The sequence below is a fragment of the Eurosta solidaginis genome, chromosome 3 (genome assembly GCF_040869045.1).
Source record: "Eurosta solidaginis isolate ZX-2024a chromosome 3, ASM4086904v1, whole genome shotgun sequence".
NCBI classification, from domain to species: domain Eukaryota; kingdom Metazoa; phylum Arthropoda; class Insecta; order Diptera; family Tephritidae; genus Eurosta; species Eurosta solidaginis.
The window spans coordinates 67,994,755-68,013,800 of record NC_090321.1 but is presented as its reverse complement, the minus strand read 5'-3'; the positions used below and the strand labels follow the sequence as shown (position 1 = coordinate 68,013,800).

Genomic DNA, 19,046 nt, shown 5'->3' with positions numbered 1-19,046 from the left:
GCACGCCGCAGGGAACGGTGCTATCACCTCTGCTGTGGACGCTGGCCATCAACCAACTGCTCAGGCAATTCGATGAGGGACCCGTAAAACTTACGACTTACGCAGATGACGTTGCAATTGTCATAAATGGAAAGTGCCTTCCAACGATTAGTTCTTTGATGGATCGGGCGCTTCGCGATATTCATACCTGGGCATCTAATGTCGGGTTGAAAGTCAAGGCGGAGAAGACGGATATGGTCTTGTTTACAAAGAGCTACAAGGTCCCAAATTGGACCAGGCCTAAGTTAGGAGAAACAGGAGAAACCTTGCACAAATTATTTAGGAATTAGATTGGGCGAGATTAAGCGAAGGCGAGAGGTACACATGATCGACCAAGCGGGAAAGGCGTGGGTTCAAGCGCGGGGCTGTAAAGTGTCGAAGATTATGTGTAGGTCTTACAACCTTAGACTAACACAGTTGCTCCTATCGTTAAAAAGAGAGGACTGTAGACTCATGACGGGTATTCTGACTGGACACTGCCCTCTGGCGTCACATGCCTTTAAACTAGGCTTGGTCAGTGATAGCAGATGTAGGAAGTGCGGGTTGGAGGAGGAAACGATCGACCACGTTCTGTGCTCGTGCCCTGCACTTGCCAGGCTAAGACTCCAGCTATTAGGAGTGATACAGCTGTCAGATCTAGAAGCAGCAAGTGGCTTAAGTCCTAGGAAGCTTCTAGTATTTGCCAAGAGGACGGAGTTATTTTATAACATAGGTCCTGGTTTTTGATAGGGTTTTTCAGTTGGTCGTTAAAACAAACTTCTGGTAACACTACGGACTCGAATCAGTCTATGTGAGGTCCTCATGGACCGGCCAGTTCAACCTACCTACTTACCTTGCGCATGTATTGACATTAAATACAGTGACGCATGGGTTAATACGACCTGCTCGTGCGGTATATGGAGCAGCAAATATTCCAGCTATCTGGCAAAGAAAAATGGAGGCTGTTTGACAGGGAGTCCCAAATGTTTTAAATTTTTTTGATGATATCTTGGTGTTTGCTGAAAACTTCGAGCAGCTACTGATAGTTTTGGAAACGACACTAAATCGCATTAAATCACATGGTTTGCATTTGAATAAGTCAAAGTGTGTCTTTGCGACACCATCGGTGGAGTTCCTTGGCCACCGCATCGACGAACAGGGCGTACATAAATCCGAAAAACACATTGAAGCGGTACTAAACGCTCCCCAGCCGACGACTTTCGAAGAGTTACAGCTGTTTTTAGGAAAAAAACCACGTATTATAGCGCATTTATTCCAGATTTGGCCACAAGTGCACGGCCATTGCGGACATGCTGAAAAGAGAGACATTTTACTGGACTAAGGAGGCAAACGCAGCGTTTGCCCGATTGAAAGAGACGTTGGTTTCACCTCAAGTGTTGATGCCATACGACCCAACACTACCTGTAGTACTGGCAACAGACGCGAGTCCAACAGGACTGCCGTGCTTTCGCACCGTTTAGAGAACGGGACTGAACGACCAATTGCATACGCAAGTCGAACATTGAATGCTACAGAACAACGCTATCCACAGATTGACAAAGAGGCATTGGCAATTGTGTGGGCGGTTCAGAAATTTTTCAAATATTTATACGCGCGTCATTGGACACTAATCACCGATCATAAGCCATTGTCACAAATATTACAATCTGACAAATCGCTTCCAGTATTATGCATAAGTAGAATGGCGAACTACGCGGACTTTTTAAGCAGATTTGATTTCGAGGTAGTGTACAAGAGCTCAAAGGCGTACGCGGATGCCGACTATCTTTCACGCGCCCACTTTCAGCCACCGAAATCATTACAAATTAAGCAGTTGCAACAGACAGCCATGACGAATCTAGACGTATATGATGAGTTCGATCACTTCATGATTCGCCAAATCAATCAATTACCACTAAGTTCAGAACACATAGCAAGAGAGTCCAGAAAAGGTGAACGAATGGGTAAAATAATTAAACTACTGGAAAGTGGCCAGTGCTTGAAAAGGGCAGGGTACAAATCCCCAGAAGTCAATTATAAGTTGTCCTCCGGATGTTTGACGTTCGAACATCGTGTTGTTATTCCACCAAAATATCGAAACAAACTGCTTGACAATTTACACACTGGGCATTTAGGAATTGTTAAGATGAAAGGGATTGCTCGCTCATTCATATACTGGCCGGGCATAGACAATGATATCGAGAATATTGCGAACCAATGTGATGCATATGCAATACAAGCAAACAAACCGGCAAAAAGTGAGGATCATCATTGGGAATACCCCAAGGGACCATGGGAACGTATTCATATTGACTATGCGGACCTTTCGAGGGAGCGATGTTGCTGGTAATCTCGGACGCATACAGTAAGTGGTTAGAAGTGAAAGTTACTAAATCTATAACAGCAACGGCGACAATTGCGTTGTTGGACGAAGTGTTTGCGGCTTACGGCGTGCCGCTAACTGTCTTTTCTGATAATGGAACAAATTTCACTTCTGCAGAATTTAACAACTTTCTGACAGCAGTTGGTGTTAAATATCACAAATATTCAGCGCCGTATCACCCAGCAATTAACGGACAAGCAGAGCGTAGCGTACAAACAATCAAGAAAGCATTGAAAGTGATGGGTACTACGAGTAGTTCATTAAAGACAAATTTGAATGAATTTTTGAGGCAATACAAAAACGCACCGCATGCAACCACAGGGTCATCACCAGCACTACTGTTTATGGGGCGACAGTTGCGCACAAGGTTGAATCTGATTCGACCAGAGGAAATTTCAAAGAAGGTAGAAGAGAAGAAATACGTAAAGTCCAAGAAAACTATTAGAGAGTTTGAACCAAATCAAAATGTTTACTTTTTGTCTGGAAATCCACGAATTTGTAAGTGGCTCAGGGGAACCATAAACGCACGTCTAGGTGATCTGCACTATGAAATACTCTTCAATGGGAAAAGTGTAAAACGGCATGTGGAACAAATACGCAAAGCCCCGGTTGGACCTGATAAAACAGCTCGGGAACTTGATTATAACAAGGCGAGGCTGTCAACCGAAGACAACACTAATAAAACCGAGGCATCAGCTGAAGTAGATAGCACTGAAGCAATAACGCAACCGGTGGTTACTGAAACGGCGCAAAACGAATCGTGGGGATCAAAAGATTTTGAAGGCTTTGCTTCGGCCAATAGTACAATAGCGCAAAATCCTACATCGACACCGCATACAACACCCGAAACAAGTAGGATACCTCAAATTCCACGGAGATCAACCAGACAGGGAAGGGCACCTGTCGGATACTCACCTTAGCCCTTGCAGAGGAGGGAAAAATGTTATGTATGAAACGAGATGGCAGCGCCACGACAATAAATTATTTATATATACATACATACATACAACACAGTTGCCAGAACATTCTTTATCTTCTTTATTACTTTTTTATCTTTCAATTTATATACTTTGACGCATTAACTTAAAAATGTAACAATTAACTTATTTCATTAATTAAATAAACACTCATATACAAAAAAGAGATGGTTGGTATCATGTTGGGACACATTGCAAGCGGGGTACACATTTGGTATGTCGGGGTTGATTCTGGATATGTAAGAGTTTAACCTGTTACAGTATCCAGAACGAAGTTGAGCCAGAGTGACTCGCATTTCCCTGGGGAGTATGCGTTCTTCTTCCGCAAGTTTTGGGTACTGTTCCCAGAGTACTGGATTCACCGGACAATTCCCGGTATAAATGTCCGACGCCTGTTTGTGGAGTTCACCAAGGACCTGCTTGTGTTTTTTGCTTCATACGGCTGAGTTCTCAGGTGTCGTATTTGGGGAGTATTCTCGCCTCATTATGTAGATGGTGTTCTGGGGACATAAGAAGACAGCCCGTGGCGGTTCTGAGTGCAGTATTTTGGCAGGCCTGTAGCTTCTTCCAGTGGGTAGTTTTTAGGCTTGGCGACCATATAGGGGACGCGTAGCACGCAAACGGCTGGCCAATTGGTTTGTATGTGGTAATGAGCGTTTCTTTGTCTTTTCCCCAAGTACTGTCAGCAAGGGATTTGAGGATTTTATTACTGCTCTGGATTTTCGGAACAATTGCGGCTGCGTGCTCACCAAAATGTAGATCCTGATCAAACGTCACACCCAAGATTTTGGGGTGTAGGACAGTCGAGTTAGAGTAAGAGTTTAACCTGTTACAGTATCCAGATCGAAGTTCAGCTAGGGTGACTCGCATTTCCCTGGGGAGTGTACGCTCCTTTTCCGCAAGTTTTGTGTACTGTTCTTTTAGTACTGGATTCACCGGGCAATTCCTGGCATAAAGGTCTGACGCCTGTTTGTGGAGTTCACTGACGACCTGCTTGTGTTTTTTTGCTTCATACAGCTGAGTTCTCAGGTGTCGTATTTCCTCATAATACTTACGGAGATGACTCCTCAAGCCCCTGGGCGGTGTTGGCTCATCAATCAGATGCCTGTTAGGATACCCAGGTTTCTGGGTATACAACAGGAACTGTTTGGTTAGCATTTCATTTCTGCCCATAATTGGGAGTTTTCTCGCCTCATTATGTAGATGGTGTCCTAAGGCGCAGTCTAGGGGACGCCCTTGGGAGTGCGCAGCAAGGAGCCACAAAAGATTTATAAAAGTTACGAGGATATCTGGTTTTGGGATCTAGCCCAGAACAATCTGTCCGATGCAACCATCCATTGCACGTGACCAGCTGACAAGAGTATGACCGTCATAAAAAGATTATTTTCCGGCAAATGCAGCAACATCATTTCTCAGGACCGGGGTCATGAGACGGACCCGGATTGGATTCGATACTTTCCCGGAGCAGGAGAGTATGGCGGAGTTACGCAGCGAGGAGCTGCTGGGAGGATAACAATTTATGGGAGCGACACAACAAATTAAATGGGGTTATACTGAAATGACAGTCCTTGGTCGGGAAAAATCCCGAGTCGCTCCCGTACATAGAACCGACTGCCTTGGAAAGCGATTGAACCTGCACTATTGAGTTCATTGACTCATTATAGACCAGATAAAACTTTTTACTGTTCTAGAAAGAAATACGGAGAATCATGGAATTTTTGCCTTTAATTTTTATTAGAAAGCCACACCACGGACATGGCAACGCCTTCGGAGTTTAGTTGCATACATTATTGTTATTAAAACTTTACTATAAGCAGCTACAAATTTATTAGTTCAAAGCATTTAATATATTGGATAACTACATTCACTGGCAATACCGCAGAAATTGCTGCCACGTGGCAACCTGAAGTAACCGTCCTCGCCCCATGATTTGTCCCATGAATTCTTCACGATCCAATAGTCTTTACCTTCTTCACTGCCATAGCCCACAACCAACACGGCGTGATTCACTTCACCTTTGTTGCATTCCTCATCCGCATATATGCCACGCTTATAAAGTAAAAGTGATTCCAAACCATTAATAGAGCATGCCAGTGGACCCAAAGTAGCAACCACTTCTTTCATCGTTTTCTCGTCTTGCGGTTTAATTGCAACGAAACCTTTCATTGGAGTTAACTTAGTTTCGGGATCGTATCTGCATGTTTCCTTCCTATCCAAATATGGATATTCTTCGTTGTATGCCACAACACCATTTTGTATGTCCTTAATAAAAGCGAAAGCATATTCTTGAAAACCACCATCACAACCGTCGAGACCATAATCGATCGGACCACAATCGACCAAATTTTGCTCAGAAAGTACAGGCAGATGACCAGTGCTACGGAAAATATGACCCTCCATAGCGCCAACAGTAGCAAAAGTCCAGCACGAGCCACAATCACCTTGAAATTTCACAGGTGTAACACCACCTTGCGTACGCCAATCAAATTCATCCGGTACATTGGTGGTGGGTGTTTCTGTTTCCACGCGCTCTTTGCTAGCTTTGGCACTGAAAAGATATATAAAGTCTATAATTTCGAACTAACCGAAGGATATTGCTAACTTACTCTCCACTATCTGACTTTTTGTTGCCAGTTAATTGTTTCAAAAACTCTTCTTTTGTCAAATCGGCAAAAGCATTGATGGCCAGTTCGTAACCTTTACCGGCGGCATTTTGTGCATTTACTAATTGTTGACGAGCCGCAAAAACACCCTCACGTAATTTTCGTTCAGCAGCAGTAGCGTAGGTTTTGCCGGTTTGTGCCTGTTATTTTGAGGTGAAAAAGTAGAAGTAATTATTTTTAATTTCTGTTACATATCGTTAGCTTAATGTGAAAATGTGCTAAGTCACTTTTTACGAATTTTACAGGAGACGAAAAAAAATGAATAATTTTTGAAATTTTTGCCGGATGATGCGCAGACAATAACTTATTATACTCAGCTGAGCTGAGCTCACAAAGTATATTAATTTTGTTCGCATAAGGGTACCCTGTAACGACAAACTAACCGAGATAGATATAGACTTCTATATATCAAAATGATCTCGGCGAAAAAATTAATTCATTCAACCATGTCCGTCCGTCTGTCGGTAAACACGATAACTTGAGTAAATTTTGAGGTATCTTGATAAAATTTGGTATGTACGTTCCTGGGCACTCATCTCAGATCGCTATTTAAAAAGAATTTGGCAGTCGTTGAAGATATCATGATGAAATTTGGCAGGAACGTTACTCCTATTACTATATGGGCAAACCCCAAAAACTTTTATACTTTTTGGATACTCGGGTTTTACACACTGGCAAAAAACTTAAGGCCAGAAAAAAGTACAAGGACATTAAGTTTGACCTTTTGACTATCCGATCTGATGATTTTAAAAATCAAGAAAGTTGATAGTAAGTTTTTGCAGAACTTCGAAACGTAAAAAAACGTCGATTTTATACTTTTTCAAGCGATACCCTTAATTTTTTGTTTTGAATTTTTTCGATAAAATTTGAGGCATCGCTGAAACGCTATGGAATTTAAACTGAATGTTGTTTTTGAGACGGAGATTCTAAAAGGCAATCATGACGGAACGACACAAGGTGGCAGCATGGAACAGCTGATTATAAACTTTTTTTATTTGATTTGATACATCAACTTCCGGCGCAGTACGATTTTCACATTGTTATGGTTCCGCATTTACAACGGAGCAGTAAGGAAGGCGGTCGGCATGATGTAGTGGTGCACAGTGGCTAGTCATTGTCGGCTGGGGCGGGTCCTTGCCAACCTTACTGTTCCTGCGCCATAAACAGAAAAAAGTTCCTATCATGCCTATCAAGACGAGCAGCTGTCAAATTCAAAAAACCTGGCAGAAGCGCAGAGACCGACTCAAAACGCTTATCAATACAAAATAAAACAACATCCGGCTGAACCGGATGTCACGGACAGACCGTTAACATTCCAAAAATTTAAATTCAAATTCAAAAAAAAACTGACGCAAAAAAGTACTACCGAACCGGACATGGCCGGTTACTAACGCTGAAAATCAAATTAAAAAAAAACCGCTGAAAAACCAACCAATAACAAAAAAGCTGAAAAAATTAAAAATAAAAAAGAAAAGGGCCGAATATACATAGGGGGCGCCGCGGGTGGTGTTGCGACGCCCGGTGCTTTATCCCACCCTCAAATAACCATGGCCACCGACGCACCTAATCTTTCGGTGGCCCCTTACCTGTATACCTTAGGTGCCCTCTAAAAGAAAGGAGACCTCAGCATTCCCATTTACAATTTAGATTTATTGACAGTTCATACTAATTAATAACTTATGCATTAAATTTTTAGGATTCTATCGAGAATTTCTAAGTTTCACATGTGATGCTAGAGTTTACGTTTATTCCGAATTACATTTACATCGCATACAATTATTCGGATTCAACTCCTTATATGTCTTACAGCCTAGTGGTTTCGTATATAGTGTAGAAAATATTTTGAATGTACTAAATATCTTTTGGTTTTTAATTACTAGTGCAATTACATTAAATTCATTTTTATGTATTTCATTTAATTTGGGGAATTCTTCCTCTTCTTCCTTTTTTTTTTTTTGTGCAAGGGTTCATTCGCGACGTTATTTGAAAATACAAAAAAAAAAACGTCTGAAACGAGTTTATTGTTCCGGGTTCAAAAGGACATCGCTCCCCAACCCCTGTTGCATCTAGGTTATAACTCTCGCAGAAAGGCCTATGTCGCTAATGTGTAATGCATTACCCATTTACATGGCTTTCGCAGGTAAGTATAAAAAAATTTATGGTTCCGAGTGACACATTCAAATATGTAAGGTATTATATATATACTAGTGACACTATTCTGTAACTCGACTGGAATAAAATTATCTGCAGAACTCACACTTTCATAATTTTGGTTTTCTATTTCTTGACTGTATTGACCTTTCACAAGCTTTACAGAACAATGGTTCTTATTCGCAAGATTGCAGAACGGGTTTTACATTGCACTTATCCGACGGGTCAACAGAGTTAAGAGCACCAAAGTGTCCGAATGCATATACCGTACGTTCGAATCGAGTTACAGAAAGGGGTCTTTAGGTTCATTAAGCGTGCTTGGAATGAATTACAAAAATTTGAGACGATAATCTGTAAGTGACGAATTTTATCACTTCACATAGATACATAATACAATTTCACCGAGTTGGAACGGACTCACCCAGTTTCAACCGTTGTTGTTGTAGTTGGTGTTGGTACTGTTGTTGTTGCTGTTGCTGCTGCTGAACCTGCTGCTGCTGAGTGTGCGTATGTTGCTCAGATGTTGCTGGCTGGCGTTAATGAGGTGTGATTATCGTGCCATTAGGTAGAATGTTATAGGGCAATGCTTGGCCATTGGACACCACCCAATATTTGCTCAGCTCGTTTAGATGATGGTTTTGCGTTTGTTGTTGCAATTGTAATTGTTGCAATTGTTGTGTATCATTAATATGTTGCTGTGGTGAATGGCGCTGTGTTTGTTGATATGTCACTCTAGGAGTGGTACGTCTGGCGTCTTGGCATATGACGGTGCCGGGGTCACTGGATATGGTTGGTGCTATTGCAGTTGGTGTGGATGGAAATGACACCGCTAAGCCAACACCACTATTGCTAAGTTGAGGAACCGTGTATATTACGTGGCAATCGTTGGGAATATTCCAACATTCCCGCGCTCCTCGCATACGCGGAGAAGGCAACGCCGATGCCTTCCAATTACTATTTATTAGTATTCACGATGTTCGGGAATTTAGCACGTCCTGAGAGTAGGTTAAAACGGTCTCAACGTGGCCACCGGCTAGCTTACTTCGTTTTTAATTGAATTCACTCATTTCGGAGACAATTTTCGGGTTAAAACGTTAAAATGTAAACTTCCCGTATGTAGCTCCTTAGCCTTTCAAAATTTGGCTATGTATATAAGCACGGCTTTGAGGAATTCCGAAAATACGATGAACATATGTAGAGGAGTGTTTTACGATTGCTATAAACCGCCCAAATTTTGATGGTGAACTATCTGTATTTGAGAACGCGCTCGTCAGTTCCACCAACTATATGTGGATGCACTTAAGTATCCTGTAATTTTTCACTTGACCACTTTTTGGTCACGAGGGTTGTGTGCTCTACCGCTTCAGACCGCCAGCAAAAAGGAAAGGGAAGTTTTTTCTTCCTCGGAAACTCGTGGTGGTTTTTTCTTCCTTTTTTTTTTTCCTTTTTTCCGTCTTCTAGTGATGGCCGGTCTGTCTGTTCCCTTCTTTTTCGATATTTTTCATCGCAACCCTTTCCACATCGCTAGGTGTGTTCCCGTGAACACGCTCCCAAGTGGGTCGTAGCCGTAGACCGTAGCAGCAGACCGTAACAAACCTGCTTCGCTTTGAAGACCTGACGATGAAGCGAACAGGGAACCGGATCATCTGTGGGAAGCTATTGCCAGGGATCTCCGATGACAAGCAACGTGGGGCACGACTCACCCCTGAGATAAGAGTCTCAAAGTCCTACTACGAAACTAGCCGGGCAACATGGGTCCATCAAAAAAAGTTAAGTCAAATTTGGGAATTAATTCTGTTTCCTAGTTTAAAAGGGCTTTGCGGCAATTAGACATTTGTTATGGAGAACTCGTCAAAACTCCGAAAGGTTTTAGTGGTTATCGCCCCCACAAAAGGCAAGACAAAAAAAAATTTTCGTAGACATTTTGGTAAAGGAGAACTCGTCCAAACTCCGAAAGGCTAGTCCGACCTAAGCGTGGACTGCCAGGGTGTTCACGGTCCTCGGTGAGTACGCGTGTGAACAACCTATGAGGTCAGTGCTCGGGGAGAATACTGGGCGAGATGTCCCCGACCGCCAAAACGCCCAGACAAAAAAAAGGTCCAATTGGTGGGTGTATAAAAAAAATCAAATTGTAAATTGGCAAAAGAAACGTTTTCTAGTTCATTGCGGGCGAATGTCCGACGCGTGAAAGCGACCTATCAATTTCCCGTTTAGGTCCTCGAGATCATACAATGCGTTACCTATTTTTCGAAGCACGCGACACTTCAGGTATTTGGGTAGGAATTTGGCATTAATGCCCTGTTTAAAATTACTTAAGGCAAAGTTTCTCCGGAAAACTTCCTGACCTTCCTTATAGTTGACGTGTCTAGAGCGCTTGTTATAGGTGGTTACTCCCCTATCTTTGGCCTGATCTAAATTTCTGCGGATCTGCTCACGAATATTAGTCAACTTGTCAGCTCGGCTTACTACCGTAACCTGGTCTTCTCGAAGGCTGCCGAGTTTCCCTAAAATGTTGTACGTTGAGGCATGTTGGACCATGTTTTGGCCATATAATGCAAAGTACGGAGAACACTGAATCGCTGTATGAAAATCACTTCTCAAAACTGATAAAATTTCGGGTATATGCTTATCCCAATTAGTGTGGTCAGGTTTATCCTTCAGGAAAATCCTAATCTTAGAAACAATTTCTCTGTTGACGCGTTCGGATGCGTTCGCTTGGGGAGAATATAGCCCCGTCCTCACGTGCGTCACCCCGTAGTTTGCAAAAAATTGGTTCATTTCCTTCGAGATGAACTGTTTACCATTGTCACTGTGAATAAACTCAGGGACCCCTACAGCCGGAAAAATTTCTGAAGCGAAGTAATTTATAACGTTAACAGTGGTAGCTCTCTGCATGGGCTTTAGCCAAACGTATTTTGAAAAATGGTCTAGTACTATGAAAAGAAATTGATTTCGCCGCTTAGATCTCGGATACGGCCCTAGAAAGTCGCAATACAACCGCTGAAATGGCCTTTCGGATTCAAAGGCACTCCCTATAGGTGGTCTCGACTGCTGATTGGTGGGTTTTACCGTTTTGCAGGTGTCACAACGCTGGACGTAGTCCCTGACGTCCTTAGCCTGCTGCGGCCAGAAGTACTTCTGCCTAACACGTTCTAAGGTTTTCAGCCATCCGCCATGGTAACTCCGGTTAGCGTCATGTGCTAATCTCACTGCTTCCTCAGTCAACCCTTTTGGCAACCATAAACGCCACAGCGAGTCTTCTTCCCCTTCCATCCCCTTACGAAACTTAACTCTTTTGAAAATTACACCGTCCACCACTCGTAAATCCGGAAGTGATTCCTCGTTTTCGGTGACGGTCCGAATTAAGTCTAAATACTCCTTGCTGGCGAATTCGGGAGAGACTAAGTCTATTTCTCCGGGTGTGGTAGTGAAAGTTAACTCGTCAACGTCAAAACGCGACAGCGCGTCTGGTACTACATTCAGGGTGCCCTTACGATGTTCCATTCTAAAATCGTATCTTTGCAGTAAGAGTGACCATCTCGCCAACCTCCCGCTCAAGTCCTTTTGTGTCATCAACCACTTGAGACTGGAGTGGTCCGTAATAATCCGAAAAGGTAATCCTTCGACATAGGGTCGGAAACGCTTCACGCTAATTATGGCTGCAAGACATTCCAGCTCGGTTACTGTGTAATTGCGTTGAGCATTATTCAGCTTTTTCGACACGAATGCGATTGGATGCTCAGCGCCATCATCATCGACCTGAAACAATACTCCGCCAACACCTATTTTGGAAGCGTCACATTGTATCACGAATTCCCTTGAAAAGTCTGGTTGGGCCAAGACAGGCGCCGAACTCAAGGCTACTTTTAGTTTTTCGAACGCCTCTATAGCTTCAGGAGTGAGTTTAAACGGGCCTGCTGACTTGCGGAGACAGTCGGTCAAGGGACCTGCCAAGTCCGCAAAATTGGTAATAAATGCTCGGTACCAATTCGCCATGCCCACAAACCTACGCACTTGCCGAGGGGATTTGGGGATCGGGAAGTTTTGTATTGCTTCTACTTTTCCCGGATCCACCTTCAGACACCCGCTGCCTATCAAATACCCTAAGTAGCGTATTTCTTTCTGACAAAATTTACTTTTTTCCACATTTATTGTCAGACCTGCATCTCTCAAACAGTTCGCCACTTCCGCTAGCAATTTTAGATGATCCTCAAAATTAGTGCTACATACCATCAGATCGTCCAGGTAGACAAAGACGTTCTCTCGCAGACGCGAAGGGATCGCCTTGTCCATCAGCCTACTCATAGTCTGCGGTCCATTGCACAGACCAAATGGCATCACCTTGAAGTGGTACAGAGGCCTCCCCGGAACTGCGAATGCTGTTTTTTCCTTCGAGGACTCTGTCAATTTGATCTGGAAGAACGCGTCTTTCAGATCAATGCCACTAATAAAATGCGTATCTTTCAGTCTGCTCAATAAGCCGTTGATATGAGGCAGGGGGTACGAATCCTTCTTAGTCACCGCGTTGACCTTTCTCGAATCTATGCACAGCCTGACTTTGCCTGGTTTCCGGACCAGTACTACAGGACTACACCACGGGGAGTTGGATTCTTCTATAACTCCTAACTGTAGTAACCTGTCTAGTTCTCTAAAAGCTTCGGCTTGCCTCGGCGGCGAAAGAGGAAAATGCTTGCTTTTTATAGGCACAGCATCACCGGTGTCGATGTGATGCTCCACTAATTTAGTTTGCCCTAGGCCTAACTTCTCGTACGAAGGAAACGTCTCGATGACTTTTCGCAATTCTGATTTCTGTTCTGGTGACAATTCATGGAGGTTAAGTTCCTCTTCCTTTTCAAGCCTAGTCTCTAAGCACTCTACGCTCGGGAATATTTCGGGAGCTAACGCAAATGCTCTCCAAAAATCGACCCCGAAGTATGCTTCTTGGAGCAACGAGGGAACAAGGTAAAAACGAATAATCTTTGTGATATTTTTAAAAGTGACCGGTAGGGATACTGAGCCTAAAATTTTTTGCTTGTTGCCGCCCGCGGTATATACGAACGCATGTAAGGGCTGATATTCGAAGCCGTTATCCTCTAGGAATTCTACTCCATTTTTCCCTAAGATGGAGACGTTGGCTCCCGAGTCTAACAACCCTACAAGAAAACTATTTTTAATTCTAGCCTTTACTAAAGGCCTTTCGTCCTCTGTAAGCGTTAACGTGGTGGCTTGCAGCAGTCTACGCTCCTGTACTCTCCGGTGGTATCTCTTCCTACACTTCAAAATATTGTCCGATACCGGATATTGGACAAAAATGGTATGTCTCATTTGTTCATACCTACCCTCCCTTTCTTTTAGGGTTGGGAAAAGTTGCGTTTGGCACGCGACATCCCTATGCTGGCGTCGCAGGATTTTGATTTGCTCGCCCATCGTGAAAGAGGACGTTCGACTCTCGGATTCAGAACTATTCGAATCGTCAGTACTATCGGGGAAGGTTATTATTACAGTCGAGGGTTCTTCTGCCAGGGTACTACTGCACCTCGGAAGCTCACCACCTCCATGCAGAGATTCGCCCTCTGGTTCAGCGCACGGGACGACGCCTCGAGCACTGGCTGATGTGGGAGCTATGAAGCCGAACGAGGTTCCCCCATCTTCTCGCTCGGGTACTGGTTTCCCTGCCTGCGATGGTCCCTAGGGCATTTAGGAGTGAATACACCCTTATACCCACATTTAAAACAAAAAGGACTTTTTATGGGTTCCTCGCAATATATATAGGAGTGCCCCATTCCCTGGCAATTCCAGCACTGGATTCCCGAGTAGTCCGGTCTTCTGCTGCGTCTATATTCCAGCGCCTCTATCTGGGGATCTATCTCGCCGTCCTCGCCTTCCATCTTCATGTCCGGGGTTGTCACGCGTGCCTCGCTTACATGCCGTCCTGAGTAATTGGCTCCCAGCAGCTTGCTCTCTTTCAGCACTTGTTCACCTCGGCGTGCTACATCGCGCAGATCATGGAGGTTCCTTACGTCCGCATTAAAAAGCATTAGCTTAAGGCTACTGTTGACGTTCCTTTTTATTATGTCAATCAGTAGAAGCTCTGACATCGGCTCCCTTAAGCGCGCGTTCAAGGAGATTATGTCCGCGTGAAACACGTCATAACACTCACTTGCCTTTTGCTTGCGCATGGAGATCTCCATCATGATCTCGTGGTCCGTTTTCAAGGTGCCAAACTCTCTTTTTAAGGAGTAGCACAAAAAGGCATATGTCGCATTTGGGTTTTGTTTTGTGAACAGCCAGTACCATTCTTCGGCTCGTCCCGAAAGGAATAAGTGGAAACTGGCCATTATTTGTTCGTCAGGGCATTGTGTGCGCTCACACAAGGTGTTTAATTTGAAGAGGAAATCGCTTACACTCCCAGTGCCGTCGAATGCGATTTTCCACTCCTGCGGTTTTACTGTTATGCTGCTTGGAGTCGGGTACATTGGCGGTACTACCGATGGCAATGGGTTACGGTCCATCCTGCTTGCGTTCCTGTGTTGCTGGTGTGCTTGCTGCGTGGATTCGAGAGCGGCGTTGAGCTGGGCCATGTTGGCTCTAATTGAGCCCATCTCTCTCCGCATTTCCTCCTGCGAAGCCTGGAACAGTTGGTGTAGCACGTCCACCCACGAGCCTCCACGAGTGGCTTCGTCCTGCATTCCTAGGAGGTTCGCCTGATCGCTGGTAGCGTTCCCAAAATTTCCAACCTCTTGATTTGGTGGTAAGGCACCCGCTCCATCTGGTGCATAGTTCGACACATTGGTCATTATCCCCGAGATGTTGTGTGTGTTTAGCAGCGATGCATTTAAATTGCTGGTGCTTACAGGTATGTCCAGTTTGTCGCGGTCGTCGTTCGGGCCCGAGCCTATATGAGTCCCCGCGGGATTTCCGTAGGATCCTCCTACTGGGGTATGCACCACCAAAGGACGCCTTGCTTTCGAAAAAGCCCCCCTATTAGCACCGCCCCGGTTTTGGTTTCCCCGGAACCCTCCCGCACTCCCGAACGGAGTATTTCGCCCCGGTTGGCCGAACGATTGCTCGCGTGACATAATCAAAAATAATTATATAAAAAAAATGTAGCTCGTTACGTAGTAGTTAGAAAAAACTTTTGCCGCGTAGCGCAGTTAGGGGTCAACAAAAAAAAATCAGAATTCCCCCTTTTACCTTATATTTTAGGCGATGCCTTGAGAAAAAAAAATGTGCATATAAAAATTACGCGAGGAGTTGAGAAAACTTGGTAGCAATTGTAATGGGAACGCTGACATCCCATTCCCAGAAGGCACCTGGGCTACAGGTCGAGAAAAAAAAATTTACTACAAACACATTCATACTTGGCCCTAGTGCTCCCAACCGCAGTGCGAGGGGGTCTTAAGGTCCCCCTACGAGACTGGTCTGAGGCCACTAGGGTCACTCCAGGCACACACGGGTTGGTCTCAACACGCCCAGCCGCAACGCAGGGGCAGTCTCCAGGGGCTTGCCCCTGGGACTGGTTGGGGGTGTTGAGGCCTCCCGTTCATTTTTACTGGGCACCCCTCCTGCCTCCGCCGCAATGGGTGGAGCGGTTTCGGAACCGCTCCCCCAGTCTGGTGGGACAGGAAGGAGTGCCACTCTGAATCCCAGCTCAACCCATCACCATCCAGGTGGTATTCCAAGCTACCACCTGGGACGTGGGATGAGCTGGGGTCCTCACTACATGCGCACACACATTCACCCTGGACAACACAAATTCGGCTAATAAACAAAAAAAACTACTTTACAAAAAAAAATTAAACCCAATTAGCGGACAAAATTATTCCATAGCCGACTAACGGACAACATTCCGGGAAAATAAAAACCCCAACTACAAAAAAAAAATAAAGTGCGTGCAGCACTGCCTCATCGGGTGAATACAAAATCCCGATAACTGACGTTAAGTCACGTGGCTCCGTCAGCCACTGCCCCCGATGACCAGCCCGGACAACCTGATCCGTCTAACCATCCCACCGCAACGTAGGTGGCAGCTCTGTGGCTGCTCACTCGGACTGGTGGGATGGTCAACCTCACAGGTTGACCCGACTGACCCCCGCGGTCAGCGCTTCAGGCGCCACGTTGGGCGCCATCTGTTATGGCGCCCTCAGCAACTGTCATCGATGATCATTCTGGACAACCTGATCCGTCCAACCATCCCACCGCAACGCAGGTGGCTGCTCCTGCGGCTGCACACCTCGGACTGATGGGATGGTCAACTTCACAAGTTTACCAAAATGACCAGCGCGACAGCGCCTCGGGCACCAAATCGCGTTGGGCGCCATCTGTTATGGCGCCCTCAGCAACTGTCAACGATGATTACTCCGGGCAACCTGATCCATCTAACCATCCCACCGCAACGCAGGTGGCTGCTCCTGCGGCTGCTCACCTCGGACTGGTGGGATGGTCACCTTCACAAGTTGACCCGGAATGACCAGCGGGGCAGCGCCTCGGGCACCAAATCCCGTTGGGCGCCATCTGTTATGGTTACGCATTTACAACGGAGCAGTAAGGAAGGCGGTCGGCATGATGTAGTGGTGCACAGTGGCTAGTCATTGTCGGCTGGGGCGGGTCCTTGCCAACCTTACTGTTCCTGCGCCATAAACAGAAAAAAGTTCCTATCATGCCTATCAAGACGAGCAGCTGTCAAATTCAAAAAACCTGGCAGAAGCGCAGAGACCGACTCAAAACGCTTATCAATACAAAATAAAACAACATCCGGCTGAACCGGATGTCACGGACAGACCGTTAACATTCCAAAAATTTAAATTCAAATTCAAAAAAAAACTGACGCAAAAAAGTACTACCGAACCGGACATGGCCGGTTACTAACGCTGAAAATCAAATCAAAAAAAAACCGCTGAAAAACCAACCAATAACAAAAAAGCTGAAAAAATTAAAAATAAAAAAGAAAAGGGCCGAATATACATAGGGGGCGCCGCGGGTGGTGTTGCGACGCCCGGTGCTTTATCCCACCCTCAAATAACCATGGCCACCGACGCACCTAATCTTTCGGTGGCCCCTTACCTGTATACCTTAGGTGCCCTCTAAAAGAAAGGAGACCTCAGCATTCCCATTTACAATTTAGATTTATTGACAGTTCATACTAATTAATAACTTATGCATTAAATTTTTAGGATTCTATCGAGAATTTCTAAGTTTCACATGTGATGCTAGAGTTTACGTTTATTCCGAATTACATTTACATCGCATACAATTATTCGGATTCAACTCCTTATATGTCTTACAGCCTAGTGGTTTCGTATATAGTGTAGAAAATATTTTGAATGTACTAAATATCTTTTGGTTTTTAATTACTAGTGCAATTACATTAAATTCATTTTTATGTATTTCATTTAATTTGGGGAATTCTTCCTCTTCTTCCTTTTTTTTTTTTGTGCAAGGGTTCATTCGCGACGTTATTTGAAAATACAAAAAAAAAAAACGTCTGAAACGAGTTTATTGTTCCGGGTTCAAAAGGACATCGCTCCCCAACCCCTGTTGCATCTAGGTTATAACTCTCGCAGAAAGGCCTATGTCGCTAATGTGTAATGCATTACCCATTTACATGGCTTTCGCAGGTAAGTATAAAAAAATTTATGGTTCCGAGTGACACATTCAAATATGTAAGGTATTATATATATACTAGTGACACTATTCTGTAACTCGACTGGAATAAAATTATCTGCAGAACTCACACTTTCATAATTTTGGTTTTCTATTTCTTGACTGTATTGACCTTTCACAAGCTTTACAGAACAATGGTTCTTATTCGCAAGATTGCAGAACGGGTTTTACATTGCACTTATCCGACGGGTCAACAGAGTTAAGAGCACCAAAGTGTCCGAATGCATATACCGTACGTTCGAATCGAGTTACAGAAAGGGGTCTTTAGGTTCATTAAGCGTGCTTGGAATGAATTACAAAAATTTGAGACGATAATCTGTAAGTGACGAATTTTATCACTTCACATAGATACATAATACAATTTCACCGAGTTGGAACGGACTCACCCAGTTTCAACCGTTGTTGTTGTAGTTGGTGTTGGTACTGTTGTTGTTGCTGTTGCTGCTGCTGAACCTGCTGCTGCTGAGTGTGCGTATGTTGCTCAGATGTTGCTGGCTGGCGTTAATGAGGTGTGATTATCGTGCCATTAGGTAGAATGTTATAGGGCAATGCTTGGCCATTGGACACCACCCAATATTTGCTCAGCTCGTTTAGATGATGGTTTTGCGTTTGTTGTTGCAATTGTAATTGTTGCAATTGTTGTGTATCATTAATATGTTGCTGTGGTGAATGGCGCTGTGTTTGTTGATATGTCACTCTAGGAGTGGTACGTCTGGCGTCTTGGCATATGACGGTGCCGGGGTCACTGGATATGGTTGGTGCTATTGCAGTTGGTGTGGATGGAAATGACACCGCTAAGCCAACACCACTATTGCTAAGTTTAGGAACCGTGTATATTACGTGGCAATCGTTGGGAATATTCCAACATTCCCGCGCTCCTCGCATACGCGGAGAAGGCAACGCCGATGCCTTCCAATTACTATTTATTAGTATTCACGATGTTCGGGAATTTAGCACGTCCTGAGAGTAGGTTAAAACGGTCTCAACGTGGCCACCGGCTAGCTTACTTCGTTTTTAATTGAATTCACTCATTTCGGAGACAATTTTCGGGTTAAAACGTTAAAATGTAAACTTCCCGTATGTAGCTCCTTAGCCTTTCAAAATTTGGCTATGTATATAAGCACGGCTTTGAGGAATTCCGAAAATACGATGAACATATGTAGAGGAGTGTTTTACGATTGCTATAAACCG

General features: G+C 44.4%; 1 protein-coding gene across 1 annotated transcript in view; it reads right to left on the bottom strand.

Moving 5' to 3' along the window:
- Positions 1–5,085: 5,085 nt before the first annotated feature.
- Positions 5,086–19,046, bottom strand: part of CtsK2 (Cathepsin K2) — a 32,803-nt gene continuing 18,842 nt past the window's right edge. Inside the window, exons 3-4 of the mRNA XM_067772161.1 lie at positions 5,985–6,181; positions 5,086–5,926 (exon numbers count right to left, since the gene is read on the bottom strand). Of these exons, the coding sequence (XP_067628262.1) occupies positions 5,221–5,926; positions 5,985–6,181 (903 nt within the window). The 3' untranslated portion in view covers positions 5,086–5,220. The remainder of the gene's footprint in view (positions 5,927–5,984; positions 6,182–19,046) is intronic.